Source organism: Brassica rapa, chromosome A03 (assembly GCF_000309985.2).
Source record: "Brassica rapa cultivar Chiifu-401-42 chromosome A03, CAAS_Brap_v3.01, whole genome shotgun sequence".
Classification (NCBI taxonomy): Eukaryota; Viridiplantae; Streptophyta; class Magnoliopsida; order Brassicales; family Brassicaceae; genus Brassica; species Brassica rapa.
The window spans coordinates 11192693-11215805 of NC_024797.2; the positions used below are offsets into that span (position 1 = coordinate 11192693).

Sequence of the window (23113 nt, forward strand, 5' to 3'; positions counted from 1 at the left end):
TGTTTTCTTTTCCAAGTACTCGTACGAGAGATATTCGGTCAATGCGTAATGAAATTTTCCTCAAAAATATTTTTATGGCTTATCAGCTGATCCGATTAGGTCCGGTATTGAATGGATTTCTCTCTCAAAGGTCACTACATTATCTGATTTGAATTTGAAATGTTTTCCTACTAGTATTATGGGATAGTCAGATCGACTATTACCAGACTATCAGAGAAATTGTATGGGTCAAAACCAAAACCGAAACTTCAATTTTTTACATAGGTGTAGTTTTGTTTCAAGTGAGCTTGAGTCCCGAACAGATCACTTTCCCACATTATTTGACCACGATCATGCATGCGGGCCCTCCAAAAATGTTGAGTTGCGACAACCTTTTCCATTATTTGACTTCTATGATTGTTGAACTTAATAGCGTACACGTTCTAAAGATGTGTTAGCTATTGATGACCCATTTTTAGTTACCAGATAAACATACTAACAAATTGTTTTGTATTTGAAGTTTTTTAAAAAGCATTAACTAGTATATAATTAAGCAGCACATTTTTTGTTGTTGGATAAACTATAATCAAAGCTGTCGCTTGTCATCAACATGTCAAGTTCTACCTTGCACGTTATGTGAATTGCAGAAGAAAGAACAGGAAGGATATAATAAACTTAGGTACGTTTAGAATAAACCCTGCACGACACCTTCCATTTGGTCGATCAGCTTTGACTTCTACGTTTACGTTTGCGTTTTTTTTTCTCGTTTACAATGTTTTACGCATTTCGTATTTTGCATTTATAACTTCTTTTTTTTTTTTTGAATATTAACTTCTCTTGTTTACGTTTTATATTCTTGATTAGTCTAAGTAATTGACACCAAGATAATGCATATATATAACCCCTTTCTTCCGTTAAACTATCTTCAAATCAATCTTTCCAATTGTGTTCCGTTATCCAAAAATGGGAAACTGTTTTTGAATCACGGATGCATCAGAGAAGATTCTCAAAGCACTTCCCGTCGAAACTACCTTCAAGTTTCCATCACCATTGCCTACTTTTACTCAAGGTTTCTATTATCATCGGTTCTTCTTGTTTCTCTTTCTATCCAGAGCCGGTCCTCGACAAAACCTTATGACAAAACCTTATGAAACATTCGTCTTGCTCAGTCAAAAAAAAAACATTCGTCTTGCTCTTCAAATTTTAAATAGCTAATATATATAATTTTTATGACCCCCAAATTATAGATAAAATTTTATTAATAAGATTTGTCTTAGGGCGTCCTGACTCTATTTTCTGACTATTGGTTTGGTGATTTTGATTTGACTTGCATCCTCAGGTGGCGGGTTTGCGAAAGGAACCATTGACTTGGGAGGTCTTGAGGTTAGCCAAGTTCCGACATTCAACAAGGTTTGGTCTACTTATGAAGGAGGACCAGACAATCTCGGAGTTACCTTCTTCGAACCATCCTCGGTCCCTACCGGTTTTTCCATTCTAGGTTACTACGCACAACCAAACAACCGTCAACTATTCGGTTGGGTACTCGTAGCTAAAGATCTCTCAAGCAACAACACTTTGAAACCGCCTGTAGATTACACCCTTGTCGGAAACACCGAGTCACTCGTGACCAAACAAGACGGACCTGGCTATTTCTGGGAGCCAGTGGCCCCTGATGGATACACAAACTCCTCGCAAAAGCCTCCTCTAGACAAAGTCCGTTGTGTTCGGTCCGACTTAACCGAACAATGTGAAGCTGATACATCGATATGGGATCAAACGGAGTCAAAGTATCAACCCTTAGACCAACCATTAGAGGAACACAAGCTACAGGGGTCTGCGTAGGTACATTCACATGGCAACCTCAAAAGTTTTGCTTCATCTTTATCTTGCTTGAAGAACAAGAAACTAGATTTCTCTACAATGCCTAATGGCTCCCAAACCGGAGTCTTGTCCAACACGTATTCTCCATTGATCTATCTCCACCCGGACGAAGAATATCTACCTTCCTCAGTTAACTGGTACTTCAGCAACGGTGCCTTGCTTTACAAGCGAGGCGAAGAATCAAACCCTAACCCCATCGAACCTAACGGTGCGAATCTTCCACAAGGCGGAGCTAACGACGGATCGTACTGGCTAGACCTTCCTATAGACAAAAAGGGTAAAGAGAGAGTGAAGAAAGGTGACTTGCAGAGCACGCAAGCGTATCTCCACATCAAACCAATGCTCGGAGCAACGTTCACAGACATAGCCATATGGGTATTCTACCCTTTCAACGGCCCAGCACGAGCCAAGGTCAAACTCATAACCTTGCCGCTGGGGAGAATCGGTGAGCACATCGGAGACTGGGAACACGTGACGTTAAGGATAAGCAACTTCAACGGAGAGCTATGGAGAGTGTTCTTATCGCAGCACAGCGGAGGAGAATGGATCGACGCTTGTGATTTAGAGTTTCAAGAAGGTGGAGGAAGCAACAAGGCTGTTGCGTACGCGTCGCTTCATGGACACGCAATGTATCCGAAGCCTGGACTTGTGTTGCAAGGTAACGATGGGGTTGGGATAAGGAACGATACGGCGAAGAGTAAGAAGGTGTTTGATACGGGGTTAGGGTACGAGGTGATTGCCGCTGAGTATAGTGGAGAAGGCGGAGGAGTGGTGGAGCCGCCGTGGGTGAATTATTTTAGGAAGTGGGGACCTAAAATTGATTATAGCGTTGAAGATGATGTTAAGAGGATTGAAAGGTTTTTGTTTGGGGCTTTGAAAAGGGCTTTTGTTAACTTGGTGAAGAAGATTCCTGATGAAGTGTATGGTGAAGATGGACCTACTGGACCTAAACTTAAAGGAAACTGGGCTGGTGATGAAAAATGATGTCTATTTATTTACTTTTTCTTTAAAGTGTTTGGTTGATTCTTTGTTATTTATCACCTTCTTTGTATTTTTTTAATGTAAAATAAGTTATGTACCACTTTGTTTGGCTGATTTTTTTTTCTTTTTTATGCAACTCTCTGGTTGATTTACTTAAACCAAGAATATTGGGAATTTAAAACAGATGTGTGTATCACATGACACTCTCTTTTTGTCACTATTTTCGTCTCCTAGTGCTCTTCAAATCCATGTAAACTGAAAACTAATTCTTGACATATAAATGTTAACCACTATTCTCTCAGTTTTACAAAGAATATCATTTTGACATTTTTCACACGAAAATAATTGAAATACATTTACATTTTATTAATTACATATGTTCAACTAATAGTATTTGAGATAAATGAAACTATTCATAAAATCAATATATTTGTAATTAATATTAAGCTGAAAATTGTATTTAAATTCTAAAATGACATTTTTTGTAACAAGAAAAAAATGTTAAATGACACTTAATATGAAACAAGTAGTAGTATACAAATTTAAAATATTTTAAAAATTATTATACATAAATAAAATTCTTAATTATTAGAAAGTCTTATTAAAATTCTTACCAAATTATTTAAAACTCCCAAAACTTTAGGACCATTTATAAACAAACAATAATTCATTTCTACATAACATCTGCACCATTTCTACATGTTACTTATAGAATCCGTCATAGACATATGCAAGTGAACCATTAGCAGAAAACTAAATACATACTTTCAAATTACTTGAAACAAAGTTTTATTAAAAAAAAATCGTAATTTTTTTACACTCAGAAGTCAGAATCTCAAAACCGACTGCTTGTTCATTTGTAATCAACACATGCAAAGATGACACTAATTATGCATACAATTTGCTTTGATGTTATAAGAGTTTCTTTGTTACCTGGCTAGAGATACACACCCACATGGCTCACATCCACGTCCACATAAACAAGGCCCAAAAGAGGAAACTAGAGTCTACAGCCCATTAAGGTTAGAGATTCTTATCTTCACCGACTCCTCCGCTACGTGCCAATGTTATTTAATTCCTCTTCCTATTAATTATCCACGCGATTTTAAACGGAATATCTAAAAACCAGAGAAAATGGGAGTGGTAGTGATCGATGGATCAACCGTACGATCGTTCGTGGAGGACGAGGAGCAGTTCAAGAAGACCATAGACGAGAGGTTCGCAGCTCTGGATCTAAACAACGACGGCGTTTTATCGCGATCCGAGCTACGGAAGACACTCGAATCGATGAGGCTTTTGGAATCGCACTTCGGCGTCGATGTGGTGACTCCTCAGGAGGAGCTGACGAGTCTGTACGACTCGATCTTCGAGAAGTTCGATACGGATCAGAGCGGTTCCGTGGATCGGGAGGAGTTTAGATCGGAGATGAAGAAGATCGTGCTAGCGATCGCCGACGGACTTGGATCGTGTCCGATTACGATGGCGTTAGATGACGATGAGGATAATTTGCTGAAGAAAGCGGCGGATCTGGAAGCTTCGAAGCTCGAGAAGAAGGCTTCGTGATGAACGATGATTAAGTGGATGATCTAGGGATCTTTAAAGTGTTCTTCGTCTTCGTTGTTGCTTATGTTGTTTTGTGATGTAAGCCAATATGAATTAATAAAAGCCTTTTGTGAAATTTGAATTATTCAACTTGTATATGATTAATTAGAAAAGGGAAGATGAATTTAACGAACTGGGAAACAAAAAAATTCATCGCATTAGATTTGAACTCTCGCGAGCAAATACCATACACAACATACACGCCTTTGCCTCTCGGAAAAGGCGACTTATTGTTTAAAGGTAGCATATTTAATTGGAAACTTTATAATATTTTGGGAAGTCAACTTAATCAGCACGCAAATTAGGTGAAATGACAAATTTATTTTTATTACTATCATTTTATAAAATACACAGCATGCCTTTTATTACGTTGTGACAAAACACAGTTATAAGAAGGGAATACCATCACTTCTCAATGCCACCTCGAAAAAAAATTGGCTCCATATAGAAAATCGCTTACTTGAACTCGGCCGTAAAACGCTACAACAGTGTTGACAACTGAGTTATAGTTACATTGAGACTGATTTAAACAATGCGATTGACTTATGAAATATAGACTGATTTCCGTGCATAAATCAGCCGCAAGTTATGGTTGATTTACAGAAATATGGCTGATTTACGAGATAACGACTGACGTACGAACACAAGTTATGGCTGATTTATACATCGGCAGACTGATTTGTCAATATTTTAGCTAAATTGATAAGACAAAGCTGAGTTATGTTTCTCTGTCTGATTTACTGATCATCAGCTGAGTACTGATCATCGGCTGGCTGAGTTATTAAATTTACGGCTCACTTTTGAGAGGTAGTTACGGTTCGTTTACTTATAATCAGCTGTAGTGAACTGAATTTACAGTTAACTCATCTTAATTACAGCTGACCTATTAGCGAAAGATTAATTACTAGAATATCATTCATTTAACGGTTAAGTTATTTAACGATAGGGTTGACTTAATATTTTTCAGCTTCGTTGCAGCTGATTTATTAAGGTTAATTACTGAAATAGTATTCACGTTGCGACTAACTTACATTTGTAGTTACGACTAATTTATTTAGGTTGAGTTATGTATTCGTTTGGTGGCTACCTTACCGATTCCATGTCATCAACTCTTATTTTTCATATCATCAACATGTCAAATTATGGTTTATGTTATAGACGCCGTGTCTTATTCTCCATATTTTTCTTTTTTCTTCTTGTTCTTCTTTTTCTTTTTCATCTACCTTCTTCTTTTGATACCCAGATCTGACATTTTAAGATACTTTCTTCATCTATTCTTCTTTCCTCATTATGATTCTTTTCATTCATCTTTCTATGAAATCTTATTAATCCGGTAATTACTGTTTCTGCGACGACAAATACATAGATTGAGTTAGTTAAAAAGAAAGAGAAGAAGACGAAGTAGGCAGAGAAGTAGGCAGCAAAGACGAAATAGACAAAGAGGATGATGAATTTTAAAGCCAATTTGATATGTTTGGCGACTCGGATGGTGAGTCATCTGAAGATGATAACTTCAGTTTATACGGTGGGTCTCAAACAGAAGATGAAGATTCACCGATGCTATCTCCTAAGAAGAGACCTCAAAAAATTTATGAGCGATTCAAAAAGAATCTGAAGGTTCTAAGATTTGAGTTATGCCAACAAATTGAATGAGATATCAGTTACTAATTCATATTTTGGCTGAGTTATGTATAAGAAATTCCTGAGTTATGTAAACGAATTGACTGAGTTATCATTGACTAAATTCATGTTTCGGCTGGGTTATGTATAATTATTGCTGAGTTATGCCAACAAATTGGCTTAGTTATCATTGACTAATTTGTGTTTTGGCTGACTTACAAGACAAGCCTAAGGATTTTTGTCAGTTTAGCATCTCAAGATTATCAAACATTATATCTGATTATATACATATTTACAAGCCTAGTAAAGAGTGTCATAATAAATTCGCTTACCTATGATTTAAATTTTCAATTAATACACCAATATAAATTATATTTAGAATTTTATAATTTGGAATTTTGTTGAGAATGGTCATTAATAGTCATAAGATAACTTCGTGGTTTGGCTGAGTTATGTAAGAAATGTCTGAGTTATGCCAAAAATGGCTGAGTTATCAATGATTAAAATTTGTGTTTTGGCTGAGTTATGCATAATAAATGTCTAAGTTATGTCAATGAATTGGTTGAGTTATCAGTGAATAAAATTTGTGTTTCGATTTAGTTATGTATAATTATTATTTTAGTTTTGATAGATATGTCTTTCGTCAGGACGTTTGAAAATGATCAGGAATGAAGCGCTAACTCATCCCGACCCCTTAACCCATCCTTCTCAAAGAATATCCAGAATTGCTTGCGAGAGGGTGTGTAAAAATTTAAAACCATGTAACAGTTGTTCTGTCAACAAAAGCACTCGCACCAGGGTTTAGAACCGTGGTGGTACTAAACCCTGGTGGTTGTGGGAGGGCGAGCGTAATAGATACCTTCTCACCTTAAAGGAGAGGAATGGTAGTGACGAGTGAGACGAGGAGGAGACAAGGTGGGAGAGAGATGTGAGCGATGAGAGAAAATTAGTAAGCATGGAGAGAGATGAGAGACGAAGAAGAAGAAGAAGAAGAAGAAGAAGAAGAAGAAGAAGAAGAAATGAAAAAAGATCTGTTGATAGAGAAAAAGAGAGAGAGGAGAACAAATAAAAGGAATAAATGTCAACCTTTAGATCGAAGTTAATCCAACAGCCCGAAATGTGATCCATGTATCTGAATCTGATTAGTTAGAAAATTTTGTCTTTTTTCTCTATTTTTATTTTTGCTTTGGCCTTCCATATTTGATAATTTGTTTTGTACGTAATTTTTCTTAGTTATATCTTATTTCAGAATTTATATTTTGTAGTTTATAATTTAAGTTTAAAGTTTTATTTTTTGAACTTAATACATTGATATTTATTTTAAAAATTGGTGTTTAAGTTTAAAAATATTAGATTAACATTGCAGAGAAGACAATTGCGGAAAATATTTCGAAGAAGACAATGTCGACTCAAACGACGGTGAAGATTTAATCGACGAATGAAGTTTTAAGTTTTTTTTTTAACAACATAATTTTTAAGTTAAACTTCCTTTAATTGAGATCACAATTATTAGTGACGTGGATTACAGTTATTACTGACATGAATTTGTTTATTATTTTAATTAACTTTTAATTATAAATAATCAAAATTAAAAAAAAAAACTAACCAAGAGTGATTATTGTAATACTAGGGGTGTACCACTATTTGAGTAATTTTTAGAAAATGTATGTTATTTTGTCATATCACAACTTTTATATACTAATTGAGTAATTATCCCTAATATTTTGGACCACATATTTTTTTTCCAAATATCTTTTAAGAATATCTATTAGGTGAAAGACAGATATTACATACAAGTGTTTTGAATTTAACACGGCATATTAAAAATCCACTCAAGTTGACTTGACAAAGTGTCTACGGTTCATCGGGCATTCCTAATTAATCCGACAATTCAACGCTCATCATAGCTATCTCCGGCAATAGTCAGTCCAAAGAAATCATCAGCATCGTCTCTGACATCCGTCTAAGTGTTAATCTAAAGCTCGATATATATAGCAAGCTATAGAACAAGCGAATGACGACCAAGACCGAGTCACCTCGAATTCAAACAGTTACTCAATAACATGAGATTTGAAAGCATATAATGGAATGAGATAAACAATAGTAAGTTTTATTTCTTAACTTTTTTATGGTCCAACCCTAAAACTTAGATAAAAACAAGTTAGATATCATTTGTTGAGGTCAAAACAAGAATCTATGTGATAAGGAATGTAGACCATTGTTTCATGAGGTGGCATATGATGGATAATCACTACATTTATTATTTTAAAATCTCCAAAAAAGGAAATACGAAAACTTAGAGATACGCCAACCATATCAGATACTACGAAGGTTCTGACATCAGTATTTAATAGCCATAGATTATGGGAATCTGAAGAAAAATAACATCAAGAATAACTAAAAATTTCTCTCGATCACCATTTCTTCAATGTCCAATACTAGCGACAGAGGCGGCAATCAATTGGAATATCGGGATTACACTTGTAATGAATGTGACATCATCATGACCATCCTCTCTTCTTCTACTTCTCCTTCTCCATACTGCCCCTTATGCAATCTGGTTTCTACTTTTTCTTCTTCAACCCCTTTTGAAGTTGGTCCTGATGATCATGAAAACGAAGACGACGAGGAACTGATTCCAACCGTTGAAATCTCATCTTCAATGTTGTGTTGTTCTTCCTCAGACGACTCTACTTTAGCATGCGCCATATGCAGAGAAGATTTCGTGATTGGAGAATCTGCTCGGAGATTGCCTTGCGACCATTTATACCATCATGATTGCATTACTCCTTGGCTCACTAGTCATAATACGTGCCCTCTCTGTCGGTTCGAGCTACCGGGTGCATCTAGTGAAGACGACAGTGGTTTGACCATGTGGTTTGATGCGTTGGCGTTAGAGGATGACTTGGAAGAAGATATGGGAACCGTCACGCTCGATTTGTACCAAAGTTTGGACGGCTAGAATTGTATGGATTAATGGAATGTACGTTTTAGAACATTTTCAAATCTATATAGTAATAAAGAATTACTTTGTTCTAATATGTACTTCCAAATCTATATGGATTTACCTTGTCTTAAGCGAATATTAATATATTTATAAAATAAAAAAATATTTTTTTTGGCATCTATAGATTATATTAAATTGATGAACTGTAGCTCTTACAAACCTGAGCCGGCAAAAAAAAAAATATTTTTTCTAGAACCATAACCTCGTGAGGCAAAAATTTCTCCACGGAAACAAGAGCGAAACCAAAACATACTATATAAATTTTAAAAGCAAAAGTGAGCCGGAGTATTAAGAACATGTAGGGCTAAAACATAATCATTACTCAAGCGAAGCTAGCTGCAGAAAATCCTGATAAACGTCGGTTAAATACCAAGGAATAGCATAACAACTCAGCACCAAAGCTTGGCAATGAACAATTAAATAATCAAACTCCAAGGTTAAATGAGACCACCTTATCGAGGACAAGCCCCAATATAAACACACACTCCACAGCCACGAGCCCTCACCAAGGACTCTTCTAACACTTTGATAGAACCCTAGCCACGGTTCTGTTCCTGAAATCACTTGAGGAAGGAATGGATAATCCTTGTCTACGAGAAGGTCGTGGAAAAATCACCCTGGGTATATGAAACCCAACACACAGTCTGCACTTAGGACGATCTTCAAGGAGATAGGCGATGGAGCTTTGGATTGGAGCGTGTGGCTTGAACCTTGAGTATATTAAACCCAACACCGAGAGCCTAACTTAAGACGCCTCTCTGATCTTCAGCTGGTCGAAATGGTACCGCAAGATAGGATGGAATTATCTTGATAAACCGATTTGATCTCGGAATCCACCAAAGATCGAAATGTTCACAAGGAACAAACGAGAATCACTTCTCAAAAAAAAATACATGGTTTTTGACACAAAACAGTCTGATTTATTCATGGCAAACTTAGGCCTTTTATATAGTTTTACAGACTTAGGAAATCGAAAATAAAGTACTAAAAACAAGACATATCAACCATCTCTCAAGTTGGCTCGTTCCAGGCTTGATCTAGCTCGATTGATCTCTTCCTCATGACTCCTTGGACGAGTGAAGTGTCCATAGTTGGTCCAAGTGAGCACACAAATCTTAGGAATCATTCTAAGCAAAGTTTGCACACTCCCATATCGCCTTGCTTGCTGGTTGGACCAGACGGCTTGATGGTTGAAACGTCTGAATAGATAGCTGCATCGTCTGTCTCGTCCTGATCGATGGTTGAGCTGATCAGGATCACATCACACTTCCTCGATCGAGACAATTCCTCCACCAGAAGTTCAATGAAATTTGAGCTCAATCCAAGATAAAACACCAAGCAACCTTCAACAACAACCGCCAATGAGTAAGGAAAAGAAGACCGAGAATCCAAATCACCATTGACCCGCCCGAGAAACACCTCTCCAGCTCGATGGAATAAGTAATAACCCTAATCAGAGTAACAAACGCCTCTCTCCACCATTTTTTCTTCTTTTCTTTATAATGAATTTCTATTTTGCATGGAAAAGAAAACGTTACATGAGTCTATTAATGCTAAAGTAGCCCAAATATACTTTATCCGTTTAATTTTCTTTTACAGTTTTAATGTACATTAAAAATTAAAAATATAAAAACATTCACAATTACATTGTTATTGTTTTTCTGTATATATTTTCCAGTAATATCAACCAATAATATTATTTCTACAAATCGATGTGTGTGATTTTTGTAACTCTTATGTAATTTTAGATTTCCAGATATATATTGTTAAATTCTTATGTAGTTTTGTAGAAATAATACACTTATACACATATTAATATTGAAATGTCTCGAAAAATAAAATACACTTGCGTGTGTCAGTTGTCTAAAACATCTCGACAAATATAATTCTATTCCAATCCAACTCTCCAAAAGATCTAAATAAGTTTTAGAAATAAAATTAAATCACACAGCTTACGTAAAGTCAACGGAGGTTAAATCCAGGCTGCGCCTCTTGTTGCTCCTTCGGCAAAAAAAAAAAAACGTCAACTATTATTTTGTGTGCTTGCAACGTTTTTTTTGTTGGTTTGTATGTCACTTTTGTAAATTAGTAACCAGTTAATCAAAAGAAAACAAACGAGAAAGCAGTTTTTTTTTTTTCGTTTTACAAGCACCATGACAATACATATGCGTCGACACTCGACGCCTCAGACATGTATGAGGCCATGTATATATATCAGTACATGTAAGTGTGTTAGGTTAGTTTCACTGGCTAAATGTTCGAATTCAAACTAGATACGATTATATGAAACCTAATAAGATGAATCTAGTACTGCAGTTTTCACTTCTATAACATTTGCACCATCAAATTGAAGCAAATTAACTAAAAAGGAGGATTAGAACTAGGTCGGTATTCAAGTGACAGTTTCCTGTGTCACATTTTGACCACATGCTATAGAAATTGATATCAAAGTTTCATAGTATGATCTGACTTTCCATAAATTAATCTTGTTATATGTTATGGCAAAGTTAAAATTCTTCAAACGATGTCACTAGCCAAAATAATATAACCAGTCCTATTTTAAAATAGAAACATCATCATAAATTGATAATTAATTAGTTTTCTTATACAGGAACTACAGATAACCCTAAATCCCAGAAATCAGAAAAGATCAAACATGCCGACTCCTCCCTGCCCCAGAAAACAACTCCAAGTGGTGACCAAACTAAGATATATATATGGCACACGCAACCGATGCTTAGGTAACTATATTAAAAAGACTATAGTCTTGATTTCTCGTCGTTTGGTTGGTTGATCACAAATCACTCATAAAACAAAACTAAAACGTACGTTCGCATGTAAACAATATGATATTTATACACTAAAAACTTTATTTAAATCAAGTCGTTGTTGTGTGCTTGTGTGTCATGGAGGGCAGGTCCGTCGGTGTTTCGTACAAAACCTTTTTATCATTTTGATATTCAAGTTTGTTGTTAATTTAATGGTTTTTTGACTTACCAACAATCCTATATTCTTAAATTTATATAACTCTATATATATAATCACCCTACGGCCGCAGTATCGTTCCATTTTTTAAATGGTGAGAGAATCCATGGAGGTTAATCAATATCATCAAAGTTTTAATGAAGCTTCGAGTTCTAGAGTTTCCTTAAACAAGAATTCACAAGTAATATCCAAGATCAAGCCCAAGATTCGCATCATCCATATATGCGCACCGAAGGTAATCGAGACCGACGTCAAGAACTTCCGTCCACTCGTCCAAAGTCTAACCGGAAAACCCGCAGCCCGAGAGGCAAAAACCGGTAAAAAGAGTGGCAGACCGAGAATTCCGAAGTCGCAAGAACCGGTTTGCGGAGATCATCAGGCGGTTAATAGGCTTACGGGTTTTACCGGTTTATTAGCAAACGAAGGAGACCATCAGGTAAAAGAAGAATGGGGATCCGGTGATCAGACTACTTCAAACACAAACACATACTTTGACCTAGAAGGTTTGATTAAAGATGTAGGAGAAGATTACTTCTTCCCATGAGATCTTCTTCTTCCACAAACGAAGAAGGTCATGTTTTTGGGAACATAGGCATAGAATTTGTATGTAGATATTTATATAAATTTTGAATTCAATTGGTATGATGAGAAACTAAAACTTTGGTAAACTGAACTTGCCAATGCTGAGAGTTGTAATGAGATTTAATTTAGGTGCGGCCCTTCACGGAGAAGTGACTGTATCTAATTAAGTTGGGGTCGACGTTGTCACGTTGGTCAATAAACCCTAGTTGTTTTGATATGTAACTTCATTGATGAGCTACTCTTGAATGTGTAATAATTCTTTAGTGTGCGTATGTGATTGATTATGATGTATGCTATATGGAGAAAAAGTTTGTATGGTGCTTAAAACAAAGATTGGCTAGCTAGCTAGTGTTTCATTTTATAGATAATCGAGTATATTACATATCGTTGGTTAAATTACACTCATACAAAATGATGCAGAGTGAGGAATTTAACTCTAGTTCTAAATTAATTACAGATGTTCACATGGGTGCAATTGGATTACAAATATTTGGAATAAAATTGTATGAAAAAATGTATTCCATGCATAAAACTGATAGGATTCTATTCCTTATTCCATTTATTTGCATTCTATTTTTTTTAGTTCAATTCATTCTTAATATTGATAAAATTGATAACTAGTTACCGCCTTTATATATTTTTTTCATCTCAATATTTCTTCCTTTTGGTTATAATTAGTTTTTTACCTATTTTATCGATTGTTTAATTAGTATTTGTTATTAGGTTGTATAATTTTAGTATTTTATGTAGGAGAACATGATCAATGCAAATTAAGTACAACTGAATGCAGACTAACTGATATAGGTTTCGCTGATAGATTAGATATTAGATTGTACACAGGTTTCTTAATTATTATGTTACTCTAACCTTTCAAGCATTAGGATTCACTTGTTCATTTAGTTAATTTAGGCAAAAAAAAATGATAACTATGTCTTATTATGCTAATTTTTATTTTATACCACTTTTGCATCTATTGCTATTTAGTATTTTCAAAAATAAATCAAATAAATAGTTTTACAAACCAAAAAAATTTAAAAATAGTAACTATTGTTGGAATATTTATATTAACTTAGTGGTTTTTTCCAGCTCTAAAAAAATATTTAAATCATAATTTCAAATTTTGTTCTACGAAAAGTGGAATTGGTGTTCTACGAAGCGGAAAATGAAATCCGCCTTTTCATTTAATCTTCTATGTTTATAATTTGTGATCTACATAAATAATAGTAACCTAAAAGTATTTGAAATACACATTCCATGTTTAACATATCGCTCTAAAATCAATAAAAATCAGAATCTACACATTACTATAAATCTAAAATCTACACATTATTATAAATCTAAAACATGTAGAAATCGAGTTTAAATATATTTATTGAATTCTACATATAGTGAATACAAATTTTACGGATAAAAATAATCAGTTCTACAAATATGAAAAAAAAAATATTTGGACCGCACAAGAAAAACAAAACAAATACCGACACTTGCTTGGAACTTAGTCTAATAGGACATAATTATCATTTTTTTTGTTTAAAAAAACAATTTTCCCGAGTATATAAGACAATTTCAAACCTGGCTTTTGCAGCGGTGCTGCTTCAACGCTCATACTGTATATATTTTATCAAAAACGAAAAAGCTCGTACTGTATATTTTGATCAAACAAATTCAAGAGTACAACGCCAAAGAAATTGATGTGTATAGAATATTATTAGAAACAAAATCGCACATCGGAAATTAAAAATAATGTTAAATATTATATAGTATAATCAGATTTATCAATTATCAACTAGTTTTGAACTGAAAAATCATATAACTTAACATGGTAAAAAAAAACAATCTGTTTCATGATCCAATTCATAATTTGTCATATAAATCCATTTAATATTACAAAAGATCGCTAGAAGTCACCATTAAGATGACCATTAAGATGGCGTATTTACAAAATCCCATATAAGAAGTTGAAATCAATTATATAAGGAATATAAATCAATTGACTCATTACCACCAGTTGATTTTGAATTAAAGTTAATCTAACTTAAATTATTTTATGAGATTTAAGTATCCGTTGACGATCTCATCCAAGTCCAAATCAATCCGGTTTAGTTTCCCAAGACCGACCCTCGACGCGTTTTATTCCGGTTTACTACAAGATTGCTCATCCCGGGTTGTGTTTGGCTTGCCTTGTCAAAGCTCTCGAAGGTCAAAATAGGAACTTTCAATAAAATCCAGCTACTGACATTTTGCAAAAGCACAGATTCTTTTACGGGGTAAAATGTCATTTTCAGTCTCTTCGCCGTTTATATAAAAGATCAATTTGTACATCATACGCAGCAAATAATAATTCGTCAACAATCGCCTTCTTCTCTCTTCTCGATCGCCGTCAAGCTTCTCGAATCTCTGGTATGTTCTTCGTCTTCCATAATTTTCGGAGACTAGTCCATGATTTTCTTCTGGAATCTGATAAAAGTAAAACTAGCTTCGTTGAATTATAGCCTAGGCGATAGATCTCTTCGGTTGTTTGTAGATTTATGATTCGGCGAGTGCTGTTGATTGCTTAAGTTTCCATGGATCGGCGTTGTTTTTTGAGAATTAACATTTGGTTTTGGTGGATACTGTAACTGGTTTTGAGCTTCGCTTATTTGTTCGTTTGAGCTTTGTGATTGCTCGAGTTTTCACGGATCGGCTTTGTTTTTTGAAATTAATATTTGGTTTTGGTGGATGCTGTACTGTTTACAGGTTTTGAGTTTTGGAGAATGGTGTTTTTCCGCAGCGTAGCGGCCTTTACTAGGCTGAGGTCTCGCGTTGTGAGTGGTTTTCTTATGTATCCAACTGAAATTTTGGCTTGCAATTTTCGGTTTAGTTGATGCTATTCTAATGGTGATATGGATTTGTGTAACCAGGGGCAACAATCTTCGCTCGGCAGTTCGGTCAGATGGATTCAGATGCAGAGCTCCACCGATGTGGTAACTATCTCCCTTGTTTCATGTTTGCATGTCGTGTAGTATGTAGATGATTAGTTTCTAATTTTGTCACATACTAGATCCAAATGCTTAGTAACCTGAAGTGGAAACTTGGTTTATTTTGCTTGGGAGAATAATTATGTTTTATTTTGTTGTGGTGAGATTGATTTTGGACGTGATGCTTGTGGGGTCTTTACTCATTTTGTTTACATGATGTCAATGCAGGACCTGAAGTCGCAGCTGCAAGAGTTGATTCCAGAACAACAAGTAAGCTTTGATTCCCTTTACATGGAATGAATATTTGTGATGTTGACAAAAAAAAATTCACTGAGTTTGTTTATTATTGTTATCTTAGTTGAGAACTTGAGATTGTTTCTAAGAAGTTACGGCAGACTGATCTCTTTTGATTTTCTATTTCCCTCTTTCCTCATAAAATTTCCAATTTCAGGACCGTCTGAAGAAACTGAAGTCAGAACATGGGAAGGTTCAACTGGGAAACATCACTGTTGATATGGTAGAAACATGATGATTCACGTGTTTGCTTTGTTTATATAAGTCTCCCCTTGAATGACTCATTTTAGTCCCCTTTGAATTAAAGGTAATTGGTGGAATGAGAGGGATGACTGGATTGCTCTGGGAAACCTCACTGCTTGACCCGGAAGAGGTGCTGATAACTCCTTGTATATCGTTATAATTGTTTGGCTATAGAATATATCAAATTCTCTCCATTCCAATTGAAAGGCTAATGTTTCAGTTATTCTATCATTACTCCAGGGAATACGCTTTAGGGGTTTGTCAATTCCTGAGTGCCAGAAAGTTTTACCTGTTGCCCAGTCTGGAGGGGAACCATTGCCTGAGGGTCTACTGTGGCTTCTTTTAACTGGAAAGGTGCGCGTTTCTGTACACTTCATAAGTTCATCACGAGCATGTCCAGACAACTAGTTTATCTCAGTGTAATATCCTTGTTTGCCCCTTTTTCGTGTAGGTACCTAGCAAAGAACAAGTTGAAGCACTGTCAAAAGACTTGGCGAACCGTGCTGCTGTGCCAGGTTTGGCTGTTCAACTTCTGGCTCTGGCTGTTTACAATAAGCAGCCGTTTTATTTTTATCCACAATTTTACATTAATATTTTCAGAGAATTTCTTTTGCAGAAATGAATTTTTTTTTGTGGTTTTCATGTTACACTTCTACTCATGCATGACTTCTATTCAACTTTTATGCAGATTATGTGTACAATGCCATCGATGCCCTGCCGTCCACAGCTCATCCAATGACTCAATTTGCTAGCGGTGTTATGGCTCTCCAGGTGTGGATCTCTAAACTCCCATTGTTGTTTGCTTGTTCTTGCTGTGATATCTGTTAAGGTTTACTTTTTTTGCTGTACGTGATTACTTTCAACGGAATAATAACTTTCTTTACATGCTATCCAGGTGCAAAGTGAGTTCCAAAAGGCATATGAGAATGGAATTCACAAGTCAAAGTATGCTTTTAGAGTTTCTGATTTAGTTATTGATAGCAGTTTAAATTAGTATGCATCATCACAAAGATATTTCCGTCCAGGTTCTGGGAGCCAACGTACGAAGATTGCCTCAACCTAATTGCTCGTGTTCCTGTTGTTGCTGCATATGTTTATCGGAGGTTAGGGAAAACCATTTTTGTACTCCTTTTCAAGTTTCTTTGCAGCTCGGGCGTTTGACACTGATTATGTTCCCTTCATAGTAAGATCTACCATCACTGTTTTTGGCTTCGTATTTACCTTTCCACGAAATCGTTGCAGGATGTATAAGAATGGTGATTCCATTCCCTCGGATAAATCTTTGGATTATGGTGCAAATTTCTCCCACATGTTGGGATTTGATGATGCTAAGATGAAAGAGCTCATGAGGCTTTACATCACTATCCACAGGTCTGTACTAAATTTCCGTCCATATATATCTTTTAACTTAATTCTCTTATCATTTTTGTTGTATATTCAAGACTTACAACTGTCAGCATGATAATTTCCATTTTCTTCTTGTTTCTGATTTTAGTGATCATGAAGGTGGAAACGTTAGTGCTCACACTGGTCACCTGGTATGTATCATCATTGTCTCTCAATGTCGACTGTCCCACATGCAGTTTTAAGATTCGTTTACCTCTTCTTAGGATTGACATTGTGGATATTTCTGATTGTTCTTCCGTATTTAGGTCGGTAGTGCACTATCAGATCCGTATCTGTCATTTGCAGCTGCATTAAACGGTTTAGCTGGGCCACTCCATGGTTTGGCTAATCAGGTATTCTCTCTGGTCTATATCCTCAATAAATCTTGGGTCAATCTATGGCAGAGCTTCATCAGTTGTCTCTGTTGTATATTATCTTGGAACTTTGTGATGGTTTTATGGCACAAATAAGGTAGAGGAACAGAATCTTAATTTTTTTTTCTTTTGTTCTTGTTGCAACAGGAAGTTTTGCTTTGGATCAAATCAGTTGTGGAGGAATGTGGAGAGAACATATCGAAAGACCAGTTGAAAGAATATGTCTGGAAAACATTAAACAGTGGCAAGGTAAAACACAACATTCATTGACAAGCCAACATAGTACTGATTTACATTGTTCGAAAAGGGGTCGGATCATGTTTTAACTAACTTGGGTTCTTCTTAACCTATTTTATTCGTGTATATGTTTATATTGCAAGGATGGTTCGCCAAATAATTAATTGATAAGGCTTGTTTGGTCTACAGGTTGTTCCTGGATATGGACATGGTGTTCTTCGCAAAACTGATCCAAGATATGTATGCCAAAGAGAGTTTGCGTTGAAGCATTTACCTGATGACCCTCTTTTCCAGCTGGTACTTTTGTTTTTTTCTTTCTTTTGCTCTCTTATAAAAACTCTTGGGCAGTGGCTAACAGAACCTTCATCTCTATAGGTATCAAAGCTTTATGAAGTTGTGCCTCCTGTTCTCACCGAACTCGGAAAGGTAATATTTGTAACCTTTTCTCATTTACCAGGGTGATCAATTCATGTAATAGTTACATAAATAGTATGACACATAATACGCCAATAACTCAATGGATGTCTAACACTTCTCATGAAAACCTCAGTTTACATGTTTTCTGAATCCTGTGATGGGTTTTGCTTGTTACAGGTGAAGAACCCATGGCCAAATGTTGATGCTCACAGTGGAGTGTTGCTCAACCACTATGGTCTAACCGAAGCAAGGTAAGAATCAGACCTCTCGTTTAGTAACATATCGTTGAGCCTATTACGCTAGTAGTCGAATATAACATTGTGCGTTTTTAATAGGTACTACACGGTGCTCTTTGGTGTCTCAAGGAGTCTTGGTATCTGCTCTCAGGTACTATATATGCGTTTTTGGTAATACAAACCATTTAAAACAGATTTCAGATGCTAAGCTTATCATGGGTTTGGTTGCAGCTAATATGGGACAGAGCTCTTGGACTTGCACTTGAGAGGCCAAAGAGTGTTACAATGGACTGGCTTGAAACCTACTGTGAGAAAGCAAAAGCTTCATCTCCTTAAACCATTACCGGGGTCTGAGGCTTCTCTCACTCTCTATGTGTTCCATTCTCTTCCACACAGAAGAAAAGTTTATATTGACAGAAGAAAAACGTTGTTCGTGTAGAAATTGTTACTTTTGAGATTTTACTTTTCTGCACCTGAGAAACACTTGCGGTTTGCAAATTTGCATTCGGGAAAACTCGTGATAATAAATAAACAGTTTTATTCTATCTATATAATAAACCTCTGTCATGAATTAAGAACTTTTCTGATTGACCCCCATTGGATTGGGGAAAAACAAGACTGTAATGGTTTCCATAAAAATATACTGATTCTATCTACGAAAATTGGGATTAGCAAGGGGGATTAAGAGCTGTGTGCAGGTAAGAAGTTGCGGATCAGAAGCAATAGCTGATGACTCTGTTCGTTTGGTTGGGACTTGGTTAAGTCTGCTTCTTCAAAAAGTCGGTGACTCTGTTGGGAAGGTTTGAAAGGATGAACCGGAAGCTCACCCCAGCTGAGAAAGGTAGCGAAGCTCCAAGGAGAGCTCGTGTCCGTGTCCAAGAGCCGGATCTGTTACAAAAACATTCACTCACCTTGATTGGGAAAGTGACAAACCCTTCCGTTCAAAAGGTCCCCTCCCTAATCCCATTTTTCACTAACCATTGGAAGACAAATGAGATCAGGACAGTGGGCTCGGATTTGGGACAGGGCTTGTTCCAGTTCCAGTTCGATTCAGAGTCAGATCTGCTCGCTGTACTTGAAAACCGCCCCTACCACTTCGCGAAATGGATGGTCATTTTACAACGTTGGGAACCCACCGTCTCCCCGTCTTTCCCGTCGCTGATACCTTTCTGGATTAAGGTCGAGGGCATTCCAGCTCATCTCTGGACTGAGGAGACCATAAGAAGCATTGGAGAAGATATTGGCCGCTTCGAATGCTCAGATATAATCTCGACGCTCTCGGTGCGTATGCGAGTTCATGTGAATGGCAGGCTTCCTCTGATAAAGAGCTCGGTTATTGAGTATCCTAACGGAGATGAAGTCAGGGTCTCGCTAGTCTATGAGAAGCTTGAAAAGCATTGTTCTCACTGCTACCGTCTTGACCATGAGCTAAAGGATTGCCTTGCAGCTAAACACCAAAAGAAGAAGGCTAACGCTCTAGCCCTTGCTGTTCAACACAAGGAGGAACAATCATCCTATGGTAACAGCCAATCCGTAAGGGGGACTCCCCTTCGGATTCCTCATGATTCTTTGCCTCCCCAGGCTTTGGAAGAGGCTTTAGGCGAGGGGCGTGAGGTAATGGTGCAGTGTACTAGCTGCGAAGAACCGTGGGAAAGTGCAGGCGAGAGACTAAGGCAAGCTGCAGAACAAGGTCAACTAGAACAGAGGGCGGCCCAAATGGTGCGTGCAACGCTTTCAAAGCACCAGCTGAATGCAACTATGACTGTACCCTCAAACTCTCATAACGGCAGCAAACAGCAGCAGAGGAATATTAAAAGCAGAACCAATAGATCAAAAGCTGATAGCAATGCAGTGCCTCCTCAAGCTGGTGTTAGCTTAACTCGGGAGCTTTTAGCTACTTTGGCATCTTTTCTCCCTGCAACTTCTCAACCTGAGAGTCGCCAAACAGTACCTCAATACAATGGAGGAGAAGCACTGCCTCAATCTTGGCATAGAGATTCACAGACTGTGCATGATGCCTCAAATCAGCTATATGCAGCCGGGCAACTACCCCCTCCTCCTCCTCCGCGTTACTACCTTAGTGGTGGAAACATGCAGTACCAAGGCCAAGGACAATCTTTTAGCATGCCTCAGAATAACAAAGCCGGGGGATCGTCAAATCATGCCGTTTTTCAGCGCATGACACAGCAATACCAGTCAGAAGCTTCAGTACAAAACCAAAGTTATGGTCCGGCTTCAAGTTATGAGCAAGCAAACTATCATGGTGTAGCAACAAGTCAGGTGCATAACCCTTCCCAGTTTCAAGCTGCCATGCAACCACCACCTATGCTCTCTGGGGCTGGTCAGGGTACAAGAGATGTGGAGAAGGAGGAGAGATATCAGAAAACACTACAGTTTGCAGCTAGCCTTCTTCACCAGATAAATCAGCCTTGAATCTAGCTAGCTCCACTCGTCATAGTCTTTAAGGTAATCATCTCCATCTTCTATGCGCTGCTTGATTATTGAATTGAATGGCATAGGATACATGTTCTGTGTCGTACCTCATCTTCATTTTTTGTTGTTCGTTGGAAGAAAATACTGTACAAAAATGAATGTGATTTTGGATCTTTTTTTTGTACTGGCTCCATCCACCACCTTCAGGCACTGTTAACTCTCATGTTTGGATCTTCTTCATCTTCGACATGGAATCACCAGAAATCTTTACATGAACATTCACCGGCTTGAAAATGATTTTGAAAGCAGAGTGGCAATCTAGTAACTCTCTAGTTCTTCATTTATTCTGATGGACAGTGCCGAGTTCCTCTGGGCCATTATGAACATGAGTATTCTTTATTCACTAGGGGTTGGCCCGCCCGTATGTTTACACTAAAACTATTTTATCTTAAAAGATGTTTAAATTTTATAAAACATTTGAAAATATTGTTTATTTTCTTAGAATTAATAATTTGGAAATTGTTTATATTCAAAAGTATTTTGTTTTAAATTTCTGTCAAATTTTTTTTCTTACACTGACAATTTTAATAATTGTAATCTTTTGGCGTATGTTTATTTGATTAATGGAAACTTAACCTCATAATTGTAATATTTTCGCGTATGTTTATTTGTTTATATTGTAATATTTTCTTTCAGTATCCATGTTCTTTATATAAAGACGAAAATATAAAGTTGTTAATGCAAATAAGTTGATTCGTTTTACCTGAGATTTCTTGGACTGGAAGGCATTCCATAACCATAAGTTTCATTTCCTGCTCGGTTACAATCATCTGTCCATCCGGTATAGATCTCAGTATTTGTGGCTGTCAGAGCTGCACTCTGAACCCCCAGTTGAAGTACATAGTTACTTGAAGTTATTTTTCACATTTATAAATTCTCGGATTCTTTCTTGTGATGAACATTCATTTTTCCGTTTTTGATGCTCAATAATTATCTTATAAAGAGTTGTTAATTCATCACATGTAAATAGTCACACAGTTGTAGACGTGTGTTAAATTTCATTTACTAAAGCTTCCTTTCCCCTGCTTAAATCTGTTAAGAGAATTTTGATATGTTTATAAAATCATGATTTTATTTAAACCATTTAAACATTTTTTCTATGCAACATTCAAGCCACAGTATTTTTGGTTTTTTTACCACACTAATAATTTTTTGATATGTATAGTATATTACACCAAAATTGCATGAAAGTAAATTTTGTAAATCCTAAGTTAGCTGATAAGTTTAATTTATTGGGTGAAATAACCCAAATAAAAAGTTTATTTATAGGTTTGTTTACATGGCAGTTTATACTTTTATTTGAAAACAGAAAATCAAATAAAGGGTCAATAAAGCTAAATCAAAATTATTACTATTATTTATAAATTTAATAGTTGATTTAAGAAATAACCTAAATAAGCAAGCTTAAATAATATTTAGATGTTAACCTATAAGTTTAGTTAACTTTCATCTTGCTCACCTATCTTATATATAATTTTGAATAATTAAAAAGTAATTTTAAATTTGTCAAACAAATAGAATCAGTTCTAATATTAAAAGAATAGAAAAAAATGTACTAAACAAAACAAAGTCAATGATTCGTCAATTGACTGGAATTCCAAAAGCAAGAGCCTTTCTTATCCCCGTCCTAGCATGACCGATCATGTCCTCTCCTTGGATATATGGCTCCAGCAGAGCATTTTATTAAAACCGTAACATACATAAATCATCTCCGTACGAAACAATAACCACGTAAAGTTCAAGAAGATGAACATGAAAACTGTATAATCTAAACTGGTCGCTCAACACACCCAAATCTTCTCAATATTTTTAGCACAAAGCTTTAAGTTTCTCCCAAGA

General features: G+C 36.2%; 5 protein-coding genes and 1 pseudogene across 6 annotated transcripts; all 6 read left to right on the plus strand.

Moving 5' to 3' along the window:
• The first annotated feature begins 960 nt into the window (after window positions 1-960).
• LOC103860064 lies at window positions 961-3061 on the plus strand (annotated as a pseudogene).
• An 853-nt stretch (window positions 3062-3914) lies between these two features.
• On the plus strand, window positions 3915-4528 carry LOC103858127. Its single transcript, XM_009135420.3, has one exon. It carries the CDS (start codon window positions 3976-3978, stop codon window positions 4402-4404), a length of 429 nt encoding a protein of 142 aa, XP_009133668.1. The 5' UTR covers window positions 3915-3975; the 3' UTR covers window positions 4405-4528.
• A 233-nt stretch (window positions 4529-4761) lies between these two features.
• LOC103858128 (probable E3 ubiquitin-protein ligase RHC2A) lies at window positions 4762-9340 on the plus strand. Its single transcript, XM_033288506.1, has one exon. It carries the CDS (start codon window positions 8492-8494, stop codon window positions 9023-9025), a length of 534 nt encoding a protein of 177 aa, XP_033144397.1. The 5' UTR covers window positions 4762-8491; the 3' UTR covers window positions 9026-9340.
• Window positions 9071-14371, plus strand: LOC103858129 (VQ motif-containing protein 18). The gene is given in 2 exon segments (XM_033288505.1): window positions 9071-12588; window positions 12591-14371. Coding segments are annotated over 2 exon segments (537 nt in total). The 5' UTR covers window positions 9071-12146; the 3' UTR covers window positions 12686-14371.
• A 423-nt stretch (window positions 14372-14794) lies between these two features.
• On the plus strand, window positions 14795-19352 carry LOC103858130 (citrate synthase 4, mitochondrial). 2 transcript variants are annotated; one of them, XM_033288503.1, is made up of 20 exons: window positions 14795-15037; window positions 15374-15441; window positions 15538-15600; window positions 15823-15864; window positions 16046-16111; window positions 16190-16261; window positions 16372-16485; window positions 16583-16646; window positions 16820-16902; window positions 17027-17076; window positions 17157-17234; window positions 17374-17502; window positions 17627-17669; window positions 17784-17870; window positions 18039-18140; window positions 18318-18425; window positions 18504-18554; window positions 18723-18796; window positions 18881-18932; window positions 19013-19352. In XM_033288503.1, exons 2-20 carry the CDS (start codon window positions 15391-15393, stop codon window positions 19115-19117), a joined length of 1434 nt encoding a protein of 477 aa, XP_033144394.1. In that variant the 5' UTR covers window positions 14795-15037; window positions 15374-15390; the 3' UTR covers window positions 19118-19352. The 2 variants fall into 2 exon arrangements, with proteins under 2 accessions (XP_033144394.1, XP_009133670.1); XM_009135422.3 differs by having other exon boundaries at window positions 16196-16261.
• Window positions 19353-19467: 115 nt separating this feature from the next.
• On the plus strand, window positions 19468-22812 carry LOC103858131. Its single transcript, XM_009135423.3, has 2 exons — window positions 19468-21247; window positions 21422-22812. Exon 1 carries the CDS (start codon window positions 19592-19594, stop codon window positions 21212-21214), a length of 1623 nt encoding a protein of 540 aa, XP_009133671.1. The 5' UTR covers window positions 19468-19591; the 3' UTR covers window positions 21215-21247; window positions 21422-22812.
• Window positions 22813-23113: the final 301 nt, after the last annotated feature.

Excerpts from the sequence above, each read along its gene's own strand:
- LOC103858127 (XM_009135420.3), top strand. The coding sequence starts at position 3,976 with ATGGGAGTGGTAGTGATCGATGGATCAACCGTACGATCGTTCGTGGAG.
- LOC103858131 (XM_009135423.3), top strand. The coding sequence starts at position 19,592 with ATGAACCGGAAGCTCACCCCAGCTGAGAAAGGTAGCGAAGCTCCAAGG.
- LOC103858130 (XM_033288503.1), top strand. The coding sequence starts at position 15,391 with ATGGTGTTTTTCCGCAGCGTAGCGGCCTTTACTAGGCTGAGGTCTCGC. Across the intron at positions 16,486-16,582 it reads GGCTTCTTTTAACTGGAAAG|GTACCTAGCAAAGAACAAGT; the intron begins GTGCGCGTTTCT and ends TTTTTCGTGTAG. Across the intron at positions 17,503-17,626 it reads CTTTACATCACTATCCACAG|TGATCATGAAGGTGGAAACG; the intron begins GTCTGTACTAAA and ends TTCTGATTTTAG.
- LOC103858128 (XM_033288506.1), top strand. The coding sequence starts at position 8,492 with ATGTCCAATACTAGCGACAGAGGCGGCAATCAATTGGAATATCGGGAT.